This window comes from Aythya marila (genome assembly GCF_965140915.1).
Source record: "Aythya marila genome assembly, chromosome: 1".
Lineage (NCBI taxonomy): Eukaryota > Metazoa > Chordata > Aves > Anseriformes > Anatidae > Aythya > Aythya marila.
The window spans coordinates 21982201-22004379 of NC_139042.1; the positions used below are offsets into that span (position 1 = coordinate 21982201).

At 40.6% G+C, this 22179-nt stretch overlaps 1 protein-coding gene across 1 annotated transcript; it reads right to left on the bottom strand.

Annotated features, from left to right (window-relative positions):
• Positions 1-1000: 1000 nt before the first annotated feature.
• On the bottom strand, positions 1001-15590 carry SLC46A3 (solute carrier family 46 member 3). The gene is made up of 6 exons (XM_082784882.1): positions 15425-15590; positions 15044-15256; positions 8854-9727; positions 8451-8534; positions 6846-7002; positions 1001-4890 (listed from the first exon to the last, which is right to left on the bottom strand). The coding sequence occupies exons 2-6, from the start codon at positions 15233-15235 to the stop codon at positions 4803-4805; spliced, it is 1395 nt and encodes a 464-aa protein (XP_082641008.1). The 5' UTR covers positions 15236-15256; positions 15425-15590; the 3' UTR covers positions 1001-4802.
• Between the last annotated feature and the right edge of the window lie 6589 nt (positions 15591-22179).

Here is a 22179-nt window from a genome sequence, read left to right on the forward strand (position 1 = left end):
TCCGCAACACAGTGGTGTTTGTTTTTCTTGCCGCTACTTTAAAGGTCTTTAACTTCTGCTCTGCCAGTGGAATCCTGCTACATACATCTTCTCCCTCCTGTTAAGGTGACAGTTGATGAGTGAGTCATTGAAGTGTTGTGCAGAATTGGAAGTATTGCTGTATGAAGGGAGTTAAAGGTCTGGATTGTTTCTAACCTGTTTCTGAGAGGATATTCTGGTTTCTGAAACCAGAAGTAAATTCCACTTGGAGTTTAAAAAAGTGTTTTAAAATCCATTTGGGGACATAATCAAAAAGAACAGCTATATCTGGTATGTCAGTGTTCAGAAATAAAGAATGCTGCTTCATTGTGACAGTACTTAACAAAGCTGCTACAGCAAGAATGTGAAGATACAGGGGTACTAGATCAGAAAATGTTGAGGCTTTACCAAAATCAGGCCTTAATAAAGGGGGAAGAAAAGACCTATACTTTAACTTTTTAACAAGGAGTGGGCCATTGGCAGGTGTGGGTGTGCTTGTGTGGGTGTTGTTGTTAAGGTTGTAACAATTAATTCTGATGTCATATATGCACACACATGCATCATAAATCTGTAAGGCAACTTATAAGATTTTACAGATTAGGATTTTAAATATTACTTCATCTTTTCCAGATTTTCCTATCTTGTTTCAGATGTTATCTGATTCTATGCACTGGTGAGCCCCTTCCATTTTTTTTTTGTAATGGGAAAAAAAGTCTGTGGTTCAAAAGGACTAGTCTCATATCTACAGGGAGCCTGAAACAATGTGTTTATCCAGCAGATTTTGATTATTCTTAGGAAGAGTGGTAAGTGTACTTAGTGTCCTGTTGTAGATCAATTTTGCAGAGATGTTGCTCTAAACCTCCTTTCACAATCCCAAAATCTCAAACAAAAGCTTCTAGTTTTATCCCCCTGTAAATTTTGCAGTGCTTTTTTGTGTATTTATTGCAAAACATTTCAAGTTAAAAAGTGAGACAACACAAGGTACTTTACTGGTTGTTTTATTTGCTTTATATATATTCATTTGAGTGAAACTTAAAATTGCCTATTGAGAGTTGGAGAGATTAGAGGTTTTTGCTATGAAATAGAAATTAAGACTTGTATTTTTTGCCTCAGTGAAGTTAAACAATGGGACGTATAAATTTAACATGAAAGGACAAACCTACTCACTATCTTATGTTGCTGTTCTTTCAATGAGCTGGTATACTTCATTGGCTAGTGGGATTGGCTGCTAATTTATAAGTGGCTTAAGTTTCTTGGCAATTATGTATAAAGCAAGAGTAAGCTGTTGTAAAGCAAACTGGGTCAGGCCAGAAAGGCTAAGAGATTACCTAGGCAGGTCTGGGATGATTTAAGATACCGTAGGAGGATTTTCAGGTCTGCCTTCCTACTGGCAGTGTTCCAGGAATGGGTGTGCAGAAAACAGTTGGCCTAGTTGTTCAAGGACTGCTACTTTCTAAACTCCCTGCCTCTGCATATGTAGCTGGTCAGCCTTTCCTGGTGCAGGTTGAAAGCTGGATGCCGTTGCACCTGAGCAAAACTACATCAAGATAAGTAATTTAGTAGAGATTCTCATTAGTGAAAGCAGAGTGGACATATTAGGAAGCCTGCCTTAATTTCTAGGTGGTTTTGTTCAAGGTTTAGTGTACTTCATCTTCAGTGAGATCGAGCCATATTCAGAGCAAGGAAACTTCATTGTTCATCCTGCCTGAAGGAAGCTGCCTTTAAGGGTTAGCCAGGCTGGAAAGCAAATGGTCTATTTAAGAGGCACATTAAGAATTTATGTGGTATGCTGTTAAAGTAATGGGAGTCAAACAGGGCTGAGGCCAAGTGCTTTTCAGTATGCTTAAAGCTGTCACAAGCTTCCTACCCATGTCCTGGACCTGACTTCTGGCAGGCAGCAACATTGCCCCTGCTCTGCAGTTCCCCACCTCCTATCGGTGCTGATGTTCCAGGCAGCAGCCTTGCCTCTCCCCCAGCACTGAAGGAAAGCAGAAACACGTCTTCCTGCACCACTGTTTGTTTGTTATCACTGCAAAAATAGACGATGCCATAGTGCTGCTGCTTCTGTTTACATAACATTACTCCACCTGTCCTCCTGTTGGGCATTTGTCAAAAGCCATATCAAGAACTACATACAACACAGTTCAAAAGACTGAATTTTGCTATTAATTTGTCAAAATAATTGCATTTGTATAGAAATAAAACAACTACAACAAACTTGGAGGATTTTGATTTAATAATATGAAGCACATTAGTACCTAATTTCCTCAGCTTGTACCATGCACTTTAATAACACAATTTGTATTGATGTGCTTTGATCTGAACTCACATTCTGTGTCCACCAGAAATACTCTGCAAACAGCCAATACTTCATACAGCAAAATCAAACCTTATCAAAGCCATTCCCAAAGTGCACGTGCACCTTCTCATCCTCAAACTGAATGCTGCTGTGGAACTGGCTTGCTTTGTTGCTACCTGTAGAGAGCTGGCAGAGGTCTGCATTGAAGAAGTGAGGGCGTATACCCTTTCACTTGTTTTTACTTTTTCCAGGCATTTTGTGCAAAATAGTTAATTTCATGAAGTCTTACAAAACTGCATGATGAAGAGGAAAGGATGACAATGAAGTCTTTGTGCTGAAATCCCTTACATCAGTGTATTCTTAAACTCTTTCCAATTACTTGCTATGTTTTGGACCCAGTGATTATTCTAAAACTCAGCTCATTTCAGCAACTTGTCAGCAACTCGGACACCTCAGGAGAAGAGAGTTCAGCAGTTTTATTTACTGGCTAGTATATAAACTAGCTAGAAAAAGCTAATGAACTTAAATTGGCAACGTCAGCCTTGGTCCGTAAGGGCAGGCTATGTTTAATAGCATTCTCCTGGATTCAGGTGGTGAGGCCCTGGCACAGGCTGCCCAGAGAAGCTGTGGATGCCCCATCCCTGGAGGTGCTCAAGGCCAGGCTGGATGGGGCTTTGGGCAACCTGGTGTGGTGGGAGGTGTCCCTGCCCATGGCAGGGGGTTAGGACTGAGTGGCCTTTAAGACTCCTTCCAACCTAAGCCATTCTACAATTTCATGGATAATATAAACTCTCATTTACCTTATTTGACCCCTCTTGCAAACGTCTCAGTGACCAGGATGTGCAGTATGGAAACAATATTGTTCAAACAGAAAGGATCTGCAATAGCATCATCATGATGAGGTGCTAATATTTGTTGGTAGAGTACCTCTGAGAAGTATTCTTTGATGGGACAAGTATTAATGGCTGTAAGTAGATCTTTGATAACACAGCATATGCTATGTCCTCATGGCTGTCCTCATTTTTATCACACACTGTGCAAGCGAAGTCAGTTCCCATATCACAGTTGTTTTCCTAGAATTTTCCACCTGTAAGTGTCAACCACTTACTGTTCTTTTGATTTTTCTACCTAGTCGTTTGTAGGAGTAGAAAGTCACATACTACCTACCTGTACTTTCAGGGATGAGGACAATATTGGCTGTAAAACTCAGTCTGAAAACAATACATGGCTGTGGTCTTCAACATGGTGTTTACATTCACACTTCTGCTGTGCTGTGTATTCCAGAAGCTAATGCTCCAGCTAGTTTCTACATATAGAACTCAAACAAAAAGCTGAAGAATCAACACAGAGATTGATTTCTAGGGTTAGCACTCTCACCGATTTGCACTGTGGCCCTCTCTGTTGATTTCTCTGTCTCTGAAATAGGGAGGATAGTATCTATTGTGGAGGGAGGTTCACAATAGCATTTGTAAAGCGATTGGGAGATAAGAAATGCTATTCAAATGCTAATAAATTATTGCATTCATTGCAAATGCTTAGATATGTGGTTCAGATTTTTTTTTAATTAATAAAAAAATAATAAAAGATCTTCTGAAAATAATTCTATTACAGCCTTTCACTAAAAAAAAAAAAAAAAAAAAAAAAAATTCATTAAAGCCAGCTTAGCTGGAAGACATCTATGGGACAAAAAATAGACTTGTCTGTATGTAGTCCCTAATATATAAAAAACAATGAGAAATTTATAATGTAAAAATAAATGTGCAATATGGCCTCTGTAAAATGTAGGCATAGGCCTAACTTCACACTCTGCAAGCTGGAAATTTTCTAAGTATGGCAGTTCTGCATGAAAATCTATTTTAAGAACTAAGTCACAGGCGAGGTCCACACATCATACATTAAACTTGCACAAACATTCTTTGCTAACTGCAGAGCAGTCTCCTTACAGCAGGTACAAGTATTGCTTCCAGTTTTTCAGAAAGAAAACAAAAAGTACCTTTAGGTTTAGTAATTTTAGACAGTTTTGTGGACTTCCCCAGTTAAGACAGACCTTTTCAGATGTACACAGTGGGCTGCACGCACAGCTGGCATGAGCTCCAGCGGCTTCAGGAGAATTGCCAACACCCTCTGGGTAACGGGCTGATAAACTTATCTCTGTCACCCCACTTAGAACGATAGAAGATGTATCACAATCCCCAGCTGACGTTTTCAAACTTGAGAATGGGTAAGTGGCGGAAGAGTGTCATCCTACCTTACTTTTTCTCCATGCTGAAAGCAGCATGAAAATCTCCATTGCCAGCCTACTTGCATAGTTAGGTACAGGAGATTGTTTTATCTAAGTGCTAAAAAGAGACTGGATATAGAGTGCTACCAATTCAGTGCTAGTTGTAGATCTCATCTGCAACTTGTGTGTTATCTCTGTGGTCTCGATAAGACGTGGTCTCTGCCACTGCATGTCAGATAAAAGTCAGGTAGCTGAATCCTTTGTTCAACTATCAACACTGTCTATGCTGGATACTTCGTCAGGTACAAGCAGAGCCAAGTCCTCCCCATTCCAGCTTGTGCACAGAAGCCAGCTGCAAGACACAGATAAGACAGATATCTTTAGCTGAGATACTTCAGTATAGCGTGCTGATTCAGCAACAAACACACCCGATAGTTCTGTTACAGCCATCTTCTGCAGCACAAAGCAGCTGACATATCTTAGTAAACAAAAACAATGACATTTCTTCCCCTTATTACTCAAAGTAGGTGAAATCATTTCTGCTGTCTGTGAAAAGCACTAAACTACCAGGCCTTATTTATTACAGACTGGAACTAATACCCTTCCTGCTCTCAAACAGTAAGATTACCTGACACACTCAGAAGAAAGGTTTTAGAGAGAGGTTATTGAAAGGGTGGGATATTTGAGACAATAATGATGGAAGAAAAAGATAAATAGCTTTCCTAAATTTATGATGATGATGGACTAGTTTTCATTGCAGGATGATGTGATTTCATAGTAAGTAGTTGTTAACTTTTGCTCAGGACATTCTCAGGAGAGAATACTGATGTAACAGAAACTTTTTTATACCATGCAGCACTGAACTAAACTAATATTTCATAAAACAAAAACACTTACAGCCATAAAACTGAACTTCTCTACTTTTATTACCTTACTAAAAAGTATTCTCCACGTGCAGCCCAAGGCCCCTTTCCTTCAGTTCCATAAGGTCTGAGATCCACCACTATCTTAGTCTTCTTCTGAGATGCCATTTGTGCAACTTCTCTGAATAAACTGAGTAAAATACTGTGGTCGTGCAGGAACAGGTTTGAAAGTATGTGAATTGTGCCAGATTTACAGCACAATCACTGCCTGTGTAAAACTGAAAATGCAGCTGATGTAGAGATAAAAGGTGACTGAGGCAAAGGCTATGTAAGGTGTTTCTGCAAGGTAAACGCTTCTGCTGCAGATACAATTCTCCTGCAGAAGTACTATCCTCTTAAGATAAAAACCTTTTTTCTTTTTCTGAATATAAATCTATTTAATGAAGTGATCCTTTTGCCATTTAGATCTATGTTCCAGCATCCTAAAAAGACATAATTTATACTCAAATAACGTAAAGTGAACTCAGCTTTTGTGAATACTCATGAAAAATGATCTTTCACTGACTAGATGGTCATTAAATATGATTATATGCAAGTACTATAGAATAGTATTTTTAAACACGTCTAGAGGTTTATTCACATGGGGCTTAAAGTTAGTGCAGACCTTTTACAGGTTTCAATGGCTCTGAGTCACAATGTATCCATGACCAATGACATGGAAAGATAGCTTTCCATTGAATTTACTGGGTGTTTGGTCATATTTATAAACCCCACTAGCACCTACAAGGGCTGCAAACCTACGCTCGTGGCCTTACAGCGATCTGTTACTTCAGTTCTATGTGGAAGGCATGTGTAAGTCTCAAACCAAAGGAAGGCACACACATGCAGTCAAGGGTACAGCATATCCATCTCGTAGTGAATTCAGGACAGATTTCAGTTTGGGGGAATTAGGAGACAAATTCACAGCATGAATTTGTGAGGAGCTAGCTGGATCAGGGCTCGAACTGGACTGACTGTGGGAAATCTCCAGCAAGGTGTTGGAGGGTAGGTGTTGAAGAGAGAAGCAGCAGGAACTACAGCAACTGGCAGCAGCTCTTGGAGAAGCGATCACAAGCTTCATGAGACAAAACAGCTCTCCACAGCTGGGGCCCCCTCCCTCCTGTCCTGTCCTGTCCCCCAAGTGGAAGACATCTTACCCTAGTCTCAGCTCTGCCCCACTCCAAGCAGCTCCCTGCACACAAGTCTCAGAGCACCTTTCATAGGCCTGATGTATATAAGCTATATATAATTGTGTGGAAACCAAAGGGAAGGCTACACAAATTACATTCAGTACATTAGAAAATAGTGAAGTTTGAGAACGGATTAAGCCATTCAGCTTCAACTCACGTCAAAACAGAAATCACTAGTAAAAGCAGCCAGAAGGACCCTCCTGCCATGTACTCACCACAGTGCACCCAGTGGAATTAGACAAAAGCCTGCTGAGAAGAGGAAGCTAAAGCCTGAAAACCATGCAACGGTAGCTGCATAGAGAACATTAAAAACTGAAAGGGAAATAGTGCCGGTCACAACTTCTAAACAGGCAATACAAGCAAACACAGCACCTGCCAAAAACAAATGAATGGGTTACAAACAGACCAAATTAAAACAGAAAACCTTTCAAAGTACTACAGTTTTAAAACTTGTTTCAAAAGATCTCTCTAGCTGCAATGTTTTAGCAAGTTTGCAAGTAACAAGCACCTATATAATATGATATATTATGTATAACATGTCTTTGCTATGGAAGTGTCTTCCATGGGGACTCCTACAAAAGACTCTTTAAATGAAAATAAAAAAGTTTTGCTAGTGAAAACTATTCTTTGCTGCTATCCTATCACCATACCTACTCTACAGAATCTACTTATCACACGAAACGCAAGCTGTCCATCCTCACTCAACATCTTCTGCACAGCCCCATGCTTTACCTGCTCCAGTACGCCTCTCTGTTTTCACTCTCCCCTTCCTTCTTTCCTCCTTTCCTAATTTTTGTCCTTATATGTGGAAGAGGCTCTTTGGAATGAAAAGTAACAAAGACTGCTGGTTCAGCACGTAACCATATCCCTCTCATTTTTGAAAGAAGCAATCTTTTTTTTTGTGCTGAAATACCCACTGGGATGTCAGTCTAACTCATCAGTGTACTTTTAAACACATTTTCCCAAGCTGCGTTCATGTTCATGGGACTGTAACAAAAATCACAACAGGTAAGCAGAAAAGGGTGGCAAGAGGCAACCTGACACCTGCATCAAACTACTCAAGAATTCCAAGCTCTGAAGAATGCCAAGAAACTGCAAAACCAAGTGTATGTTAGCATTGTTCAGTACAATGAGATCTTTGTTTCAGCATCTAAAGAAATGCTTTTTCAAAAATAAAACCAAACAATTCACAAGAATGCTTCTAGACAGTCTGTGTGCCTCAAAATCTGGTCACAGCAAAATATGAGACATGAGAGCCACATTTTGAGGCCTCACGTGCTTTTTTTTTTTTTGTGTGTTTGTGTTCCACTACAGAAAGTACCTCTGGAAGTAATATGTTATATCCCTTGGGACAAGTACAAGTACCAAAAGGCCTTTGATTTTAGCCACCTAATGCCTACCTTTCTAAATTATAAAGTGTGACATTGATAAAATAACAAAAGCATTATCTTTCTCTACCAAAAATCTTGTGAATGTAGAACCTGTTCTACATGTCACATTTACAATGAATATCTGTATTAATCTCGAACATTTTTCTGCTTTGTGTTCTCTATAATCTTTATTTCCAGATCAGTTAACTCCTTTTAAGGTTGAAACTTGCAGTACTTTTAAACACAACTTTTTAATATTAACTTCAAAATCAAAAGCAATTAATATCATGACATAGGGCCATATTATACGAACTTAAAGGAAAAAAAAAAACAGTCTTGAAATACCAATTCTATATCTTTTTGTTTAAAAGTAACCTTGATGCATCTCTGTTCTGAAATACCATTTTATTATATATATATATATATATTTTTAAAACAAATCCCACTCACCCTGTTCGCTGGGGAGAACCACTTTTGACAGCATGGATCGGAGAACAGGAACAGGCATAAGGCAGAGTAAAGATGGCACTCTTACTGTAAAGCAACGAATCAGTAGTGAGACATCAAAGTAATACAAATCCAGGATTTTACAGACACGTGGTAAATGAATTGTAAATTCCTAAATCCAATATGTCTATATGGCACTAAACCCAAAACATAAGCAAGTAATTCACTCTCCACACTATTCATTTTTTAATTAAATCCTAAATCGGCATGACCCAACCTTGTATATTTTACCTCATTATGATCCTTTCAAGGTGGTACATCCAATATCTACCAACAGTTGCTAAAGATAACATAGTACTATTTTCTTTTATGTTTTTGAGCATGGACTGAATGATTCTGAACTCACCTAGAAACATGAGCAGTGTTGTTTTGGCAAAGGCAGCCATGACTATTCCTCCAACGTAAGAAAATATCCCAATAAATACAATATAAATGTCTTTGAGACATTTTGAAAAAAAGTAAACTCCTAAAAAACTGGTCAGAGAGACAGAAGTGAATGCAGCTGCTCCGTATCCGATGTATACTTCATTCCAGCAGAGTGGCTCATTCAGTTCGTACAGTGTAAAAAGCGAACTCCCACCAAACACGGTAAACAAGTAAGTCATAAATGTAAAAAGTAACACAATTATTAAAATTCTCTTTTTAGACGGGGCAGTTTTAAAAAGCATGTACACTCCAGAAAACGTTTCTTTTAGAAGTTCTTTAAAAGATACTTGTGCTTGTTGCTGGGATTCAGATATGCTTATTGTGTCTTCCAGAAAAAATATAATATAGATAATATTGACAACATGAAGCAGAGATGCTGTCCCAAATGTCCACGTAAAACCTATTTCTCTTAAAATGTAGCCAGAAGACAGTCCTGCCAACCCGGATACAACTCCAAAAATCAAGTCAACCACAGCTATTCGCGTTGTTTTCTGCTTCTCATCGTGACACAGATCCGCTATATAAGCAAAGCCTCCTCCAAGAAAAGTTGCCATACTCCCAAACAGTCCAGAAATAAACGTAGCCGCAAATAGGATAGAGAGTGGCAAGGAAAAATATGATATTAAAGTCTGGAAAATATCTGCAATCAAAGCTCCCACTGATGGTAAAACTAAAGATCTTTTTCGTCCCTGGCGATCTCCGTTAGCTACAATGATAAAGGCAACTACAAGGCTGGGAACTGCCGCAGTTAAGTCCAGCTGCATATTAAATAGAGAAGTCTTTTCTTGAACTCCCTGCAAAGAGAAAACAAAAAAATAACAGTTAACAGTGTAATACATTGTAAACATAGATATATATAATGCTACACTTAAACAATTACAAGCATGCAAGGATTCAGATCATGCTTTTAATATATTCATGCAGGCTAGACAAACAGCAGTCCCAACAGCCCCTTCAAAGAGAACAAGCAGACCAGAATAAAGAGCAGCAGCAGAGAAGGCTGTAACTTCATTCACACAAACCCTTCCTACCGAATCATCCCACAAAATAAAACCTTCAGATGCAGGGAGCAAAGTCACTCTCTGACATTTCTCTGAGGCGTCACATGGAGCTGGGCAGGGGGCTGCACTCTCCAAGAATCAGGAGAAAGTATAGGCATGAAAGTCTTTCCTGCCTTCTAAGCCTGTCTTTAAGCCATCTGTTTTACAAGTTTCTGGTGTTTCCTCTGTAGCCAACACAATCTCCACCAAGAAGCATCCAAATGATGAAAAAAAAAGCACCAGAACTTTCAGGAAAGTACTTAGGGCAATTTTTAAGGCTGCCAAAGGCCTTATGAATTCTTATTTATATTTACAGGCAAAGACCATCAGTTTCTAGCTCAACATCTTCCTTTGTTTACAAGATATAAGGTTTTATTGCAAGAGGAAAATTAAGCTCATGCTGAGGCACTCAGGGAAAGCCTGCAAGTCCCTTAACACTTTAGAGTAATTTACTTTCTTCTCTGATGGTATCTGACTACCTTAGAATCCATGATGTCTTCTGGCCAGCACTGTAGCCACCCTGGAACAGTCAAAAACATTTAGACTGAACAAACTGAGATGGAAAATGATATTCTGATCTTCAACTCCCTCCCTGCTGACAGATTTTGGGACAAGTACCAGATGTTGGGGGGGAAGCAGGGAACTTTATTCTGCATTCCTGCTGGCTGTGCTTGAGAACAAGGAATAAAATGTGGCCTACATGCAGTGGGTAAGGAAGCCATTGGAACATAGGATCACAGGATGGTTTGGGTTGGAAGGGACCTTAAAGCCCACCCAGTTCCACCCCCCTGCCATGGGCAGGGACACCTCCCACCACACCAGGTTGCCCAAAGCCCCATCCAGCCTGGCCTTGAGCACCTCCAGGGATGGGGCAGCCACAGCTTCTCTGGGCAGCCTGTGCCAGGGCCTCACCACCCTCTGAATGAAGAATTTCCTTCTAAGGTCTAGTCTAAACCTATCCTCTTTTAGTTTGAGACCATTCCCCCTTGTCCTAACATCATCTACCCAGGTAAAGAGTCCTTTTCCATCTTTTTTTTTTGTAAGACCCCTGTAAGTGTTGAAAGGTTGCAATGAGGTCTCCCAGGAGCCTTCTTTACGTTGAACAGCCCCAGCTCTCTCAGCCTTTCTTCATAGAAGAAGTGCTCCAGCCCCCTGATCATCTTTGTGGCCCTCCTCTGGACTCACTCTAACAGGTCCCTGTCCTTCTTGTGCTGGGGGCCTCTGTCTACAGAATATAGCAGTGCAGTGGGAAGCCCGACAGCCCAGAGAAGAAAGCTGTAGGAAAGGAAGCAATTTAAACTACTAAACTCAGAGGAGAAAGGCAGCAGGACTAGCACGGGAAGGGACATTATTTGCTCTGAAAAGATAGTGTCAATGCGAAGGGAAGCAACTCAGCAAATGGGGCGTAGCAAACAAAGCACAGGCAACTCCAGGGGAATGAGTAAAGGCATATATAAAGCCTGAAAAAAAAAAAAAAACACCAAACAAAAAACCACAAACAAACAACAAAACACATTCTTTAACAGGCTGTGCTTTTTGTACAGTTTATCAGGCAAAGAGAACTCTTGCATTGTTGCAGGCATTGCTTCTTTACTAGTATCAGGTTCTAAGACAAGACCGTCATAGAAATGCTAGTATACTGGAAATAAAACTAAATCTAGCTAAATCGAACTAAATCTATTCTAAACGATGTTAACCGTACAAGACAAATATCACTAAAACATAAATAAGTATGAAATGGGAGGAAGAAAACAACAAAGACTTGGGTCTTATAGTTTAGGAAGTAGGAGTGCAACATAAAGAAGGTGGCTACAAATCCAGATGCCCCAAGTGACCGTAACCCTGCTGACATAAATGACTCGCTGCCTACTGACAAGATGACTAAGAGACAGGAGTAAAGAAAAATTCCTGTTAAGAGTGTAAGGAACTTGACTGCACCTCTTCAAGTTTTTACAAAGCCAACAGAAATTAATACAGAAAATGACTGCTCAAACCCTCAGCTCCTTTACAATCCTGTAACTATTAAAGTCAATGTAACTAAAAAAATAAATAAAAGGTCTAGTCATCCTAATCTGTAAATTCACTCTACTCTGAAAAAAAACATTCACACTGTATAGAAGTAATTCTCAAAAATACAGATTTCCAAATTAAAAGCAAGAAAATGAAGAAATGATTCACTTATATAAGAATTAAATTACGGGAGAAGTGTTTTGCCTGAAGCTACAATGTACAGGATAAGATAAATAGATAGGCTCATTAAATTAAAAAACATTAGTGAGTGACAACAGAAAACGTGTGTTCTAAGTGATAAACAATGTTTAATTAATAGTACAGCTCTTCCTGAGCTAGAAAAAAATGATTATTCAAGCCAGTGATTAGAATGTTCCAGCTTGTATTTTAATTACTTTTCATTTATTATAAAAATTACTATGGTTCCTTCGGATCCAAAAAAATAATCAATCTAAAAACTGCCAAGACTATGCATTCTGAACTAGAGTCTGCTCTCTTTGCAGGCTTCAAGTGATTTTGACTTCAATTTCTTTTTACGTTCTGTTTTGAAACAGATGAGATTAGTACAAACTTCTCCATTCTCAAAACTGAAGGACTTAAACTAAACCAACTGATAAAAGAGTTGTCCCTCTAAAAGTTAACACCAAACATTCCCAACAGTAAAATTTATAGTGTGTTTATATATAATTCAGTTAGGAGGGTCTTGGAAAATCCAAAACACCTACTTATATCATCAGCAAAGTGCATGGGACTGCATTACTGGAGCTACCCTTTTCACCATACACGGGATTATTGCTCAGCACAGACACCAGGTTCTGCTGAAATTAATGGCTGTTTTGAGAGTTTTATATTTGCATACTGTGCTAACAAGTATGGTACAAAAATACAGGCTAGTCATCCAGACAAGAGCGTGACTGTTCAATAATTCATGGCCTGTGGACAATCACATAAATGAAGGGAATGGAAATTTGTCAGGAAAGGGAAACAAAGAAGTTCTATTGGCCATTACTCAACTACCATCCTGAAGGACTTTTATTTTCAAGTATCGTTTCCTTTGTTTACAGAAAACACACTTTGTTTCCTTTATGCCCCAAATACTGTAATTTGTAAATTCACTGTCATAATAATCAGAGACGCCATCTAAAATTCAGGTGAAACTAAGCATTCTGCTTCAGTGTTTTGCCAAAACAGAAATCAAGTTTTATATCCTGAAACATCTGTGATCACAATTGGAAGATCAGGCTGAATCTAGGGTGTACTAGCAAATGCAAAGTGCAGAAATGTCTGTGAAATGTAGGTTTCTTGATGGGATCTGTGACTGCAATTGCAAGCACCACGTATAATTCTTATAGTTGCCCTTTGCACTGACACAACACCATATGACAAAATGCCCACATACAGCACCAAATGAGGAGACGACACTAAAGAAAAACACTTTGGGGGAGGAACATACAAGCATTATGGAGCCAATCATTGGTTATTATCTCCAAATCAGTTCTAATGAGTGGCATATATAACCTCCCTTGGCTGATCAGGCAGCCCAGAACGCATGCTGGACTGGAATTCTATTCACCTTTTTATTTTTAAATTCTTTCTACTTGTGTCACCTGAGGAAGAACCAACTCCGTGCTACAAATTCTGAACTATTTCTTTAACTACCTTCAATGGAAGCCACGTACCATTTGAAATTTTCTTTTATATATGACAAATGAGGTTGATAAGCTCAGGTGTTCAGTCCTGTGCATACACATCACATCAGATTAAAATCTCAGATGTGACTAAAATTTTCTAGTGCCACCTGTGACACTGCAGCAAACCCTTTCAGCAGCATAGAATACTGGCTGATAGCTTCCATAAACTTCATTTTCTGTGTAATTTAACTCCATATTCTGTGTAATTTACAGTCCAAGCCACCTACTTTTTTGACTCTACTATGTAGTTTCATGTTCCACTTAATCCAGTCTAAGTCCCAGCTGTTGTTGCCAAGGACAATTCTGCTGTATCCTTCTGTAAATACATTCCCTCTGTCATCCCCGTGCTAGATTCTGCAATCATGTGGCTACAGAGTGTGTCAGCGCAATTCGCTGCTTCAGAAAAACAAACATGAACTCGAAAAATGATGAGCCTTCTGTTGAGCCAGCACTCTGATCCAACCCAAGCTGTAACCTCTAACTGTAATAATTACTAGATACAACGTGTATCTAGTGAAGAAGATCTCTAGAAGGTATCTAGTGAAGAAGGGAGAACAACAGGAAAGAAAGGAAAGGAAAAGTGCAGTATGATCACCTCTTCTGTTGACAGCCCACAGCCCTTACATTTAGCATTAAAACTGCACTGAATTACCACAGCAGAGATCCCAATCAACATCTGGTTATCCAGCATGCTAGACCATGAAAACGTGCTAAAAATGTAATTGACCATAAGATGCTGTCATTGTGCCATCTTAGTATTTCAACAAGGCAGACAAGTGATTTTCTGACTGGTTAAACATCAACTGTATTTGTTTGTGCAAAGATTAGCGGAGTCATTTTTCACATTTTAAAATTAGAAAAAAAAAAATTTGACCCCTATCGTTTCATTCTTTGAATTCTTCTGATATACATACATTGTAAACTGGACCTTATTCCTGAAAATTATGGGATGATTGGTAAACTAGATATTTATCTAGAAGACTAGAAGTTGCAGTCACTACCAGTGGTGCATAAACACTTGTACAACTGTTACTGGAGTTACTGGAAGGGGAGCCTTCAGTTGTGTACTTTGACAAGCAAGGCCAGTGCCAGCTTGGGCCTGATCCTCTAAGATGTTTTTCAACCATTAAGAGATGAATTTATCTGTGTCTTCCTGGACATAATTCATAGTCTTTAAAGCATGACAACTATGTACAGTGCAACACAAGAGCAAGGAGACAGTAAAACGATAGCAGTTTGCAAATCTATGGCTTTTCTACACATACAAGGTTAAATAAGGTTATAGACACGGAGGTTATGTTGAGGCAGCGCCTATTGGCTGAAAGTTTCATTTCGTATACTTACAGCTGTATTTTTTCCTCACTCTTACCTTCTGCTTGATATAAGCCGGGCTACTTTTGTTTTGCTCGCAGGAACTGGTATTGCTGCTGCTAATGAAAGTGGAGTTGTACTCCTCCTCCCACAGCCGCCGGTAAATAAACTGCTGCACCACCGGGCTGGTCAAGTAGGAAGCAAACATGTAGACGAAAATGACCGGCTCCACGAAGAAAACCTTCCTCATTTCGGGATTCGGCTTTTAAATCTGTGCACCAGAGAAAAAAAAAAAAAAAAAGGAAAAAATAAAATAAAAAAGGTCATGAGCATTCACCGAATGCAAAACGACTGTTGTATTCAGCTCCAGCGTGTGCCAGCCACCCCGAAAGGGCACAAGTCCGAGCTTCACCCCATAAAACACCCACAAAACACCCACCTCGAGCAGCACGCGGTAATTTTAATTAATCTCCCTTCAGGAACCCCTCAGCCTGCCGCCGCTGCACCTGCCTGCCCCGGCTGCCTCCCGGCTCGGCGGCTCCCCTCAGCCGGCCGCCCCCTGCCCTCCGCCGCTGCCCCCCGGCCCCTCGGCCCGCTGTGCCGGCCCTGCCCGACACCGAGAGGCGGGCCGGGAGGGGAGGACTCGTCCCTCCGCCGGAGGAGTGTCCTCGGTGGGGACGCCAGCCCCGCTCCCGCCCCTGTCGCCGGGAGGAGGAAGGCGGGCGGCGGCGGCGCCGCCATTTCGGGGGCGGCTGAGGCGGCCCCGCTGCAGGCGGTGGTGGCTGAGGGGGCTCCAGCGCTGCCCCCCGCTCGCAGCCTCCTCTGGTGGGCTGAGCCCAAACTGCTTGGGCTACTACCCTGTCACGCTTTTGGCTTGTTATGGTGTGAGCCAGCAGTGTTTGGTGGCCACTGGTCCGTCTCTGGTGCATACACCGCGTTTTCCCAGCAGTTGGGTGTCGGGGGTGCTGTCTGCGGAGCTGTGGTGCTGCTGGTTAGATGGGAACTATTTGCACCTTCCAAGTCTGGAGCATGCTGGTGTGGACAAGGACAGGAGACGTAGTTGCAAAACTGAAGCCCAAAGGGCCTCCTTTCAGCCTTAAATACTTTGGGGGGTCGGTCCTGATGATCTCTTGAGGTCCCTTCCAACCCTTACAATTCTGTGATTATCGATGACAAATGTTGCAGAAAGACATATTTGCTAAAAACGTGTCAAAACTTGGAAGGTTCCCTGATGCAGCTTTTCTCTTAAAACAAGAAGCATCTCTTAAAACATAAACATTACCTCATGAGTTTTCAGTTCCTTCATAAACCTATTTGAAAACAGCGACATGGGTCATAAGACCTGAATGTGTTTCACTGGCATGTGACATGCCAGTCAGCCCCAAATTTTGGGGTAGCAGTGGGCTGTCGCATCTCTTAGTTCAGGATCACCCCAAAGTATGAGCTCAGTGCCTCAATCATTTATTTCGGATGGTTTGGTCTCACATGTAGGCTTGCTCACAGACACAGCAATTCTAAAGAAGGAGGGCTGTGGCCTGAGATCAACTCCAGCGAGCGTTGTCCTCCTCTGCCCATCCAGGTCCAAAGTCCTATCGGTCCTGTGACAATATTTTGTTTGTTATGAGATAAAGCAAAAGTGATCACTTAAGGGTTATATGCAAATAAGCTGCAAGGTGAGCAGGGCTGATCAGGTCACTCAGGCAGTGGTTAACATTTCTTTGGATGGGGTGAAGAAGGGATTTTAAGTCCACGGAAGCTTTGTGTTGTTTACACAGAAGGATGCCAGAGCCCCATTAGGTTTCTTGCTAGGTCCAGCAAGTCGTTTGTAAATGCAGCAGGTGTGATTTTAAACCTTTACGGTCACACTTGGTTGGGTGGTGTTTATCCTCTGAAGACAGGCATTTTCAAACAGCACAATACATGGCAAAGCAGCTGCTGCTCTTCCCAGTCACCTGCAGTCAAAATTTGGCCCAAATTTGAGTGATATGCAGGTGAACAGTCTTCCCGAAGGTCACAGGCATGTGGTATCTGTTGCTCTGAAGTGTACATCATTTGTTTACTGACACCCTCAGTGCATGAAGAATTGAAGCACTGTGTCTGTGTGTTCATTGCGGAGGTCACCTCTCTGGGGGCACTTGCTAAGCTTTCAGTCAAACAACCTTAAAAAAGAAACAGATTACTGATCTTTAAAGGTGGTACCTCACTTGTCAGGGCACAGAAAAAACTGCTAGAAGGTTTTGAACCATTCTCCTTGCAGGCAGAAATATGTTACAGGGGAGGTATGTAATGAAATTCAAAGTTCAGAACATTAGGAGCCTTTTAAGAGATCACACCAGCACTGGTCAAAGGGCAAACACAGTCAGCATTAGAAATCTTAAAAGAAAGCGTCCTGCACTTCAAAAAATTGTGCATGATTAATGTGGCAAGATCTTGGCATTCAGAAATTGCTATGATTACATTCCCAGATAGTTTTGTTTATGAAAAAAATCTGTATATTTACAAAAATCAATAATTCTGTAAATGCATTTTTTTTTCTCTAGTGAGTTCTTCCAATGAAAATTAATTTGGAGGTATTTGGGTTGTTTCATTTGTTAAACTTTTTTTTTTCTCAAAGAATTAGTAGTGATTTAATAAATAGTACTGCCATGTAAAATGTGACTTTAATTGCCTTCTAAGATATTAAGTATTTCTTCAAATTGAGGTGACTTTAATTTTCCATGTTAACAGTCACCTGAGTTCACGGAGAACCTTAACCTTCTACATATCATTAGTGGATTACACAATGACAGTAAAAAGTACTCTATCTGGTAGTATTCATCTCATGTTTTCAACACTGTCTTGATAACAATGTTTAGCACAAATTAAAAAAAAAAATCAAAGAGGGAAGAAATAAAAACACACTTTCTGCACAGTCAGTTTTACAGAAGCCCAGCTCTGCAGAAACCTTGCATACCTTGCATCTTGCTCTCTAGCATGGCAAATGGAGATACATGACAGTTCTCCAAATACTACAGCTGCAAAAAAAAGGAGAAGGGAATAAGCTGTGAATTCTGCAGAGGCAGGGTTTTAGGTGCAACTGTTCATTTTGTGTTTATTATAGCATAGGTGACCGATGAAGCTTGAATGCAAGCCCTGACAACAAAGAGTAGTAATGAAGATTTAAATATGAGGCTGAAAGAAAACATGCTAGGCAAAAATTGTGAAAAATAAAAATAAAATAAAAAAAATCCACACATTTTTGAAGTAACTTTATTTTGTAAGAAGTGATAATGAGAGCCTACTAATTGCCATCATCCAACCCAGAGTTTCAACCTGTGCCAGTTTCATGTCGCTAATTTGCTAATTTTCATTCGGTGCAAATCATCACTAATTTTCAGGGCTTAAAGCCAAAAAAAGGCATCTCTGGTCTCTGACTGTTTACTAATGGCATCTCCCCCAGCATGTGGTCCCAGGGTATAACTAAATGTATATAATTACAAATAATAACATTTTTATCTTTTTGGAGTCCAGAATATCTGAAACAACATGACTGAGTTCATCTGGTGTGGAAGTAGATGCTGGAAAGGTAATACCTACAAACACAGGCATCCCACCAACCCAGGTGCTGTTCTGAACTCCTCTGTCACAGGTTGAGCACTGTAGTTTCCCTGTCACAAGGCACTTGTTGCTGTTCTTAAGTACTGTGTTGAAAATTTGTACCTGTTTGAGTCCTCAGACATTGAAAGGCCTCAGGATATATCTATTGTCTCTGAATTAGATGATCTTAACAAAACAATTTTTCTCACTGGCCTCACATTCATGTACACCAAATAACAGCAGTCATCTCCAAAAAATATTCAGTATTTTTGCTTTTTAATTACTTTTCCTCTCATGCTTAGGTATTTACAAGTCCTCAGTTCTTATCTCTCATTGTGTCATATCTTGATTTCAGGTTTTTGCCTTCAAAGCCCTTCACTCTGGTGGATTTTTTGTTTAAATGACTTGGGGCAGTAGAGTTCTTCAAACTGGGTTCAGGTGTGGCCTGCATAGATGGCCCTTTGTAGTTGCATCCAGTCTGAAACGAAGCTTCATGGAGCCTTGAAACCACGCTGTGGATGCCTTTCAGGCACCTCGATGATCTGAAATTTGTTTTATGCAGCTGCTTGGTTCTGCTTGTGGTTTGTATGTTTTCCTTCCTATGTTGCCTCTGGTCACACTGAAGTAGTAGACATATAGTTTTGTTTTTTTTTTTTTTTTCCACTGTATATACATGAGGTAGGTTGCACAAGTCAGGCTGCATCTCTTAATTTCTCCATTCCAGCATCATCTTATTGTGCAAAACCGCTTTTAAAAATAAACATTGGTATTGCTGCCTTGCCTGTCACTCTCTGCCCCCTCCCTGCTAAGCTGCTTGTTGGGTGGGGATGATCAGCAGTGGCTGCTGGCATTCCTGCTTGACGTGAATCAGCAAAGTGCTTTCTCTTTGCGACTTATTCACCCCTTTGCAGAAGTGGACAAAGGCATAATGCTTGCACAAAAATTTTGAACTGAAATGGTGGGTTTCTTTATTTTGTTTTATTTTTAATTTAATGTAAACAACACCTTGAAATGAGGAACTGAAAACAGGCAGCTGAGGCAGGGCTGGAGTGGCTGCCACTGAGTCACCCGCTGTGCTGCTGCAGAAAGCCATTAAATTTTATCTGCTCTTTTTCAGACATCTCACGAGTTGCTTCTGAGTTGGTGTTTCTTGTTACCTGATACAAGCAGAGACCCAATTAAGGACTCTGTCTCAGGGCACTTCATCTCCTATACTCCACAAATATTGCAGTTTGCTAGAGAAAAGTGCTCTTCACTCCTAGCAAACTTGGTGGGACTGGCTGGCTGAACTCCCTCTTCAGAGATAAGGACTTACTATCTCCCGTCACCCTCAAGAGAGGCACATGGATCCAGCTTCAGGCATCATAAGAACTGAATTTCTTTTACAATAGTACTGAGAGCTATTTACTGGCCCCACAGGGAAAGTAAATAATAGATAGTGCAGCTCCATTCCTGGGGAAAGGTTGCTGCTTATTACTGGGAGGTCCTCAGCTCACCTGGTTTAATAACAAGTGTGACAGCCAAGTTTAAGCACCTGGTAACACATTCCTCTGGGGACACACTCGCCACGGCAGCCTGACCGGGACAGATGCGGCTCCTGGATCAAACTGTTCCTGAGCTGCTGATTCCTAGAAGCAGGGAAGGCACATCGAGAACAGCCAGCACAACATTTGCTTGGGTTTCATTCCGTTTCCTAAGCAGCTGTCGTTAGTCAGAGAGGGGAATTTGAACTACATGGGCTTCTGGCTACTCAGTATGCGATGGGAGAGGGTCACCAAGTTGCAGCACACAGCTGAGGTGGGCGATAACACAGGCTGGAAATATCTCCATTAAGGTACACACACATCCTGCTCAGAAAACCATCTTGTTATTTCATGCCCTTTCTTTTTATTCCATGCTAGAGGCTGCCTTATTATCAGATACAGGCTCTCTCCCATTTCCAGAGAGTGAGTAGAGATTGTCTTCTGTGACTTTTTATGCCACTGGGAAAGGCCAAAAGGCCCATGCAGTTCAGTGGTTTGACTGTAAATGTGATAGTATATGAATGGGATATCTCCCATTTTATATTCAATTTTACATATTAACTTGACACTGATAAAATTGGAGAATTTGCTGCAGTAAGAGCCAGTGTACTTTTTGAATATGGTCTTTTTTTCTTCTTTTGTTCCAGAAAGCTGGTGAGAAGTTGACTGACAACACTGGAGAAACTCTTAGCTTTCCGCAAAAACTCTTAGCCTGTTCATGCTGCTTTTTTTTTTTTCTATAAGAAGGCACAAGTATGTTCCAGATAGCTTTGCAAGTGGCTCTCTGAGCTTGATCAGAACTTGCTGAGCATGAGGTTTGCCTCACTGTGGGCAGCAGGTTTTGCCTTCTGTCTATTTTTAAGGTAAGGTTTGTGGTGGGGAAGCTAACAAGGGTTTTTGCAAAACAGACTTGACAGTCACCTCCTGTTCATCACTGTGCTGTCTGCTCCCCCGACTGTGTTTGAACACCATGACTTAACTGCTTAATGCGAAAAAGGATTGCTAGCAAAGCACTTTGGGACTTGATTGCAAAATTTATCCAGCCTTCTTGAAAAACAACCACAAAAAACATCGTCTGACTCTTGCAGCTCTTTGTTCCTTTTCTTTCCAAGCAGCTGTTGTCTGCTGCTTACTTTCCTATTCTTGTTGACAATGTCATGAGGGTTTTCTTCATGACTACTTCAAGATCCCTGCTATCCTGTGCCCTCCTTTGGTGCATCTTCTGCCCAGCTTCACACATCCTTCTGCTCTCACCACTTCTCTTTGGCTGAGCTCTTGCAATGGCCTTGGCAGCTCCTCTCCCTCTGGCACGCCTGTGACCTGGGAATAACTCTTGGTTTTCCCATGCCTGATTCCCCCCTGACACCTCACAGAAGCAGCTGGGTCCCCTTGGTTGGGGTGGAAGAATACAAAAAGGATCTGGAAAGCAAAAAATCAAGCTGTTACCAGCAGGTCTAGCTGCTTTCCACCCCCTCTAGGTGAAAGCAGTAAGATTCTATTTACCTTCACTTTCGTTTTGCACCAGTTTCACTTTCTGTTTGTCCTGCTCCATCCGCATGCACTATTTCAGCACTGGTGATTCAGCCTCAGTAGTGAAGTGGTTATACCTTCTCGTACCTTTTCTTTTTAGAATTGACAGAGTTTATTCAAGTTTATGTTGAGAACAAAATCCTTTACAAGAAGAATTTTTTGAGCACAAACACAGGAAAAGTTTCTCTTACAAAACTGAACATTTCTGCTATTTTAAAACAGAAAGACAGTAATGAAGACACTACTAAATGTCTTCAGTAATTCAAAGAAAAGCATAAAATTGATTTATAATATCACATAGTGTATTTGAGTAAAAATAATGTGTATCTCAGAAAAATCTGGACACATGAGACAGTGAATACTTGAATTATCTTCTTTTTTTTTTTTCCCTCTTCTGTGGTTTTAAGCTTTTGGATGACTTGACTATAACACCATTAGGTACGTTACTATTTTTTTGTCAAAAATACATAAATAAATGAAAACACTTTGTGAGCTAAATGGAGACATGCTCATTCAGAAATATCACAGCTTGAAGTCTGTCTTTTCTATTGCATATTTCCTGGCT

Bases quoted from the DNA above. Each gene is read 5' to 3' on its own strand.
- SLC46A3 (XM_082784882.1), bottom strand. From the start codon at position 15,235: ATGAGGAAGGTTTTCTTCGTGGAGCCGGTCATTTTCGTCTACATGTTT. The intron at 9,728-15,043 runs GTAAGAGTGAGG...TTCTCTTTGCAG, and splicing joins CGGCTTATATCAAGCAGAAG to GGAGTTCAAGAAAAGACTTC. The intron at 4,891-6,845 runs GTGAGTACATGG...TGTGTCTTGCAG, and splicing joins ATTCCACTGGGTGCACTGTG to CTGGCTTCTGTGCACAAGCT.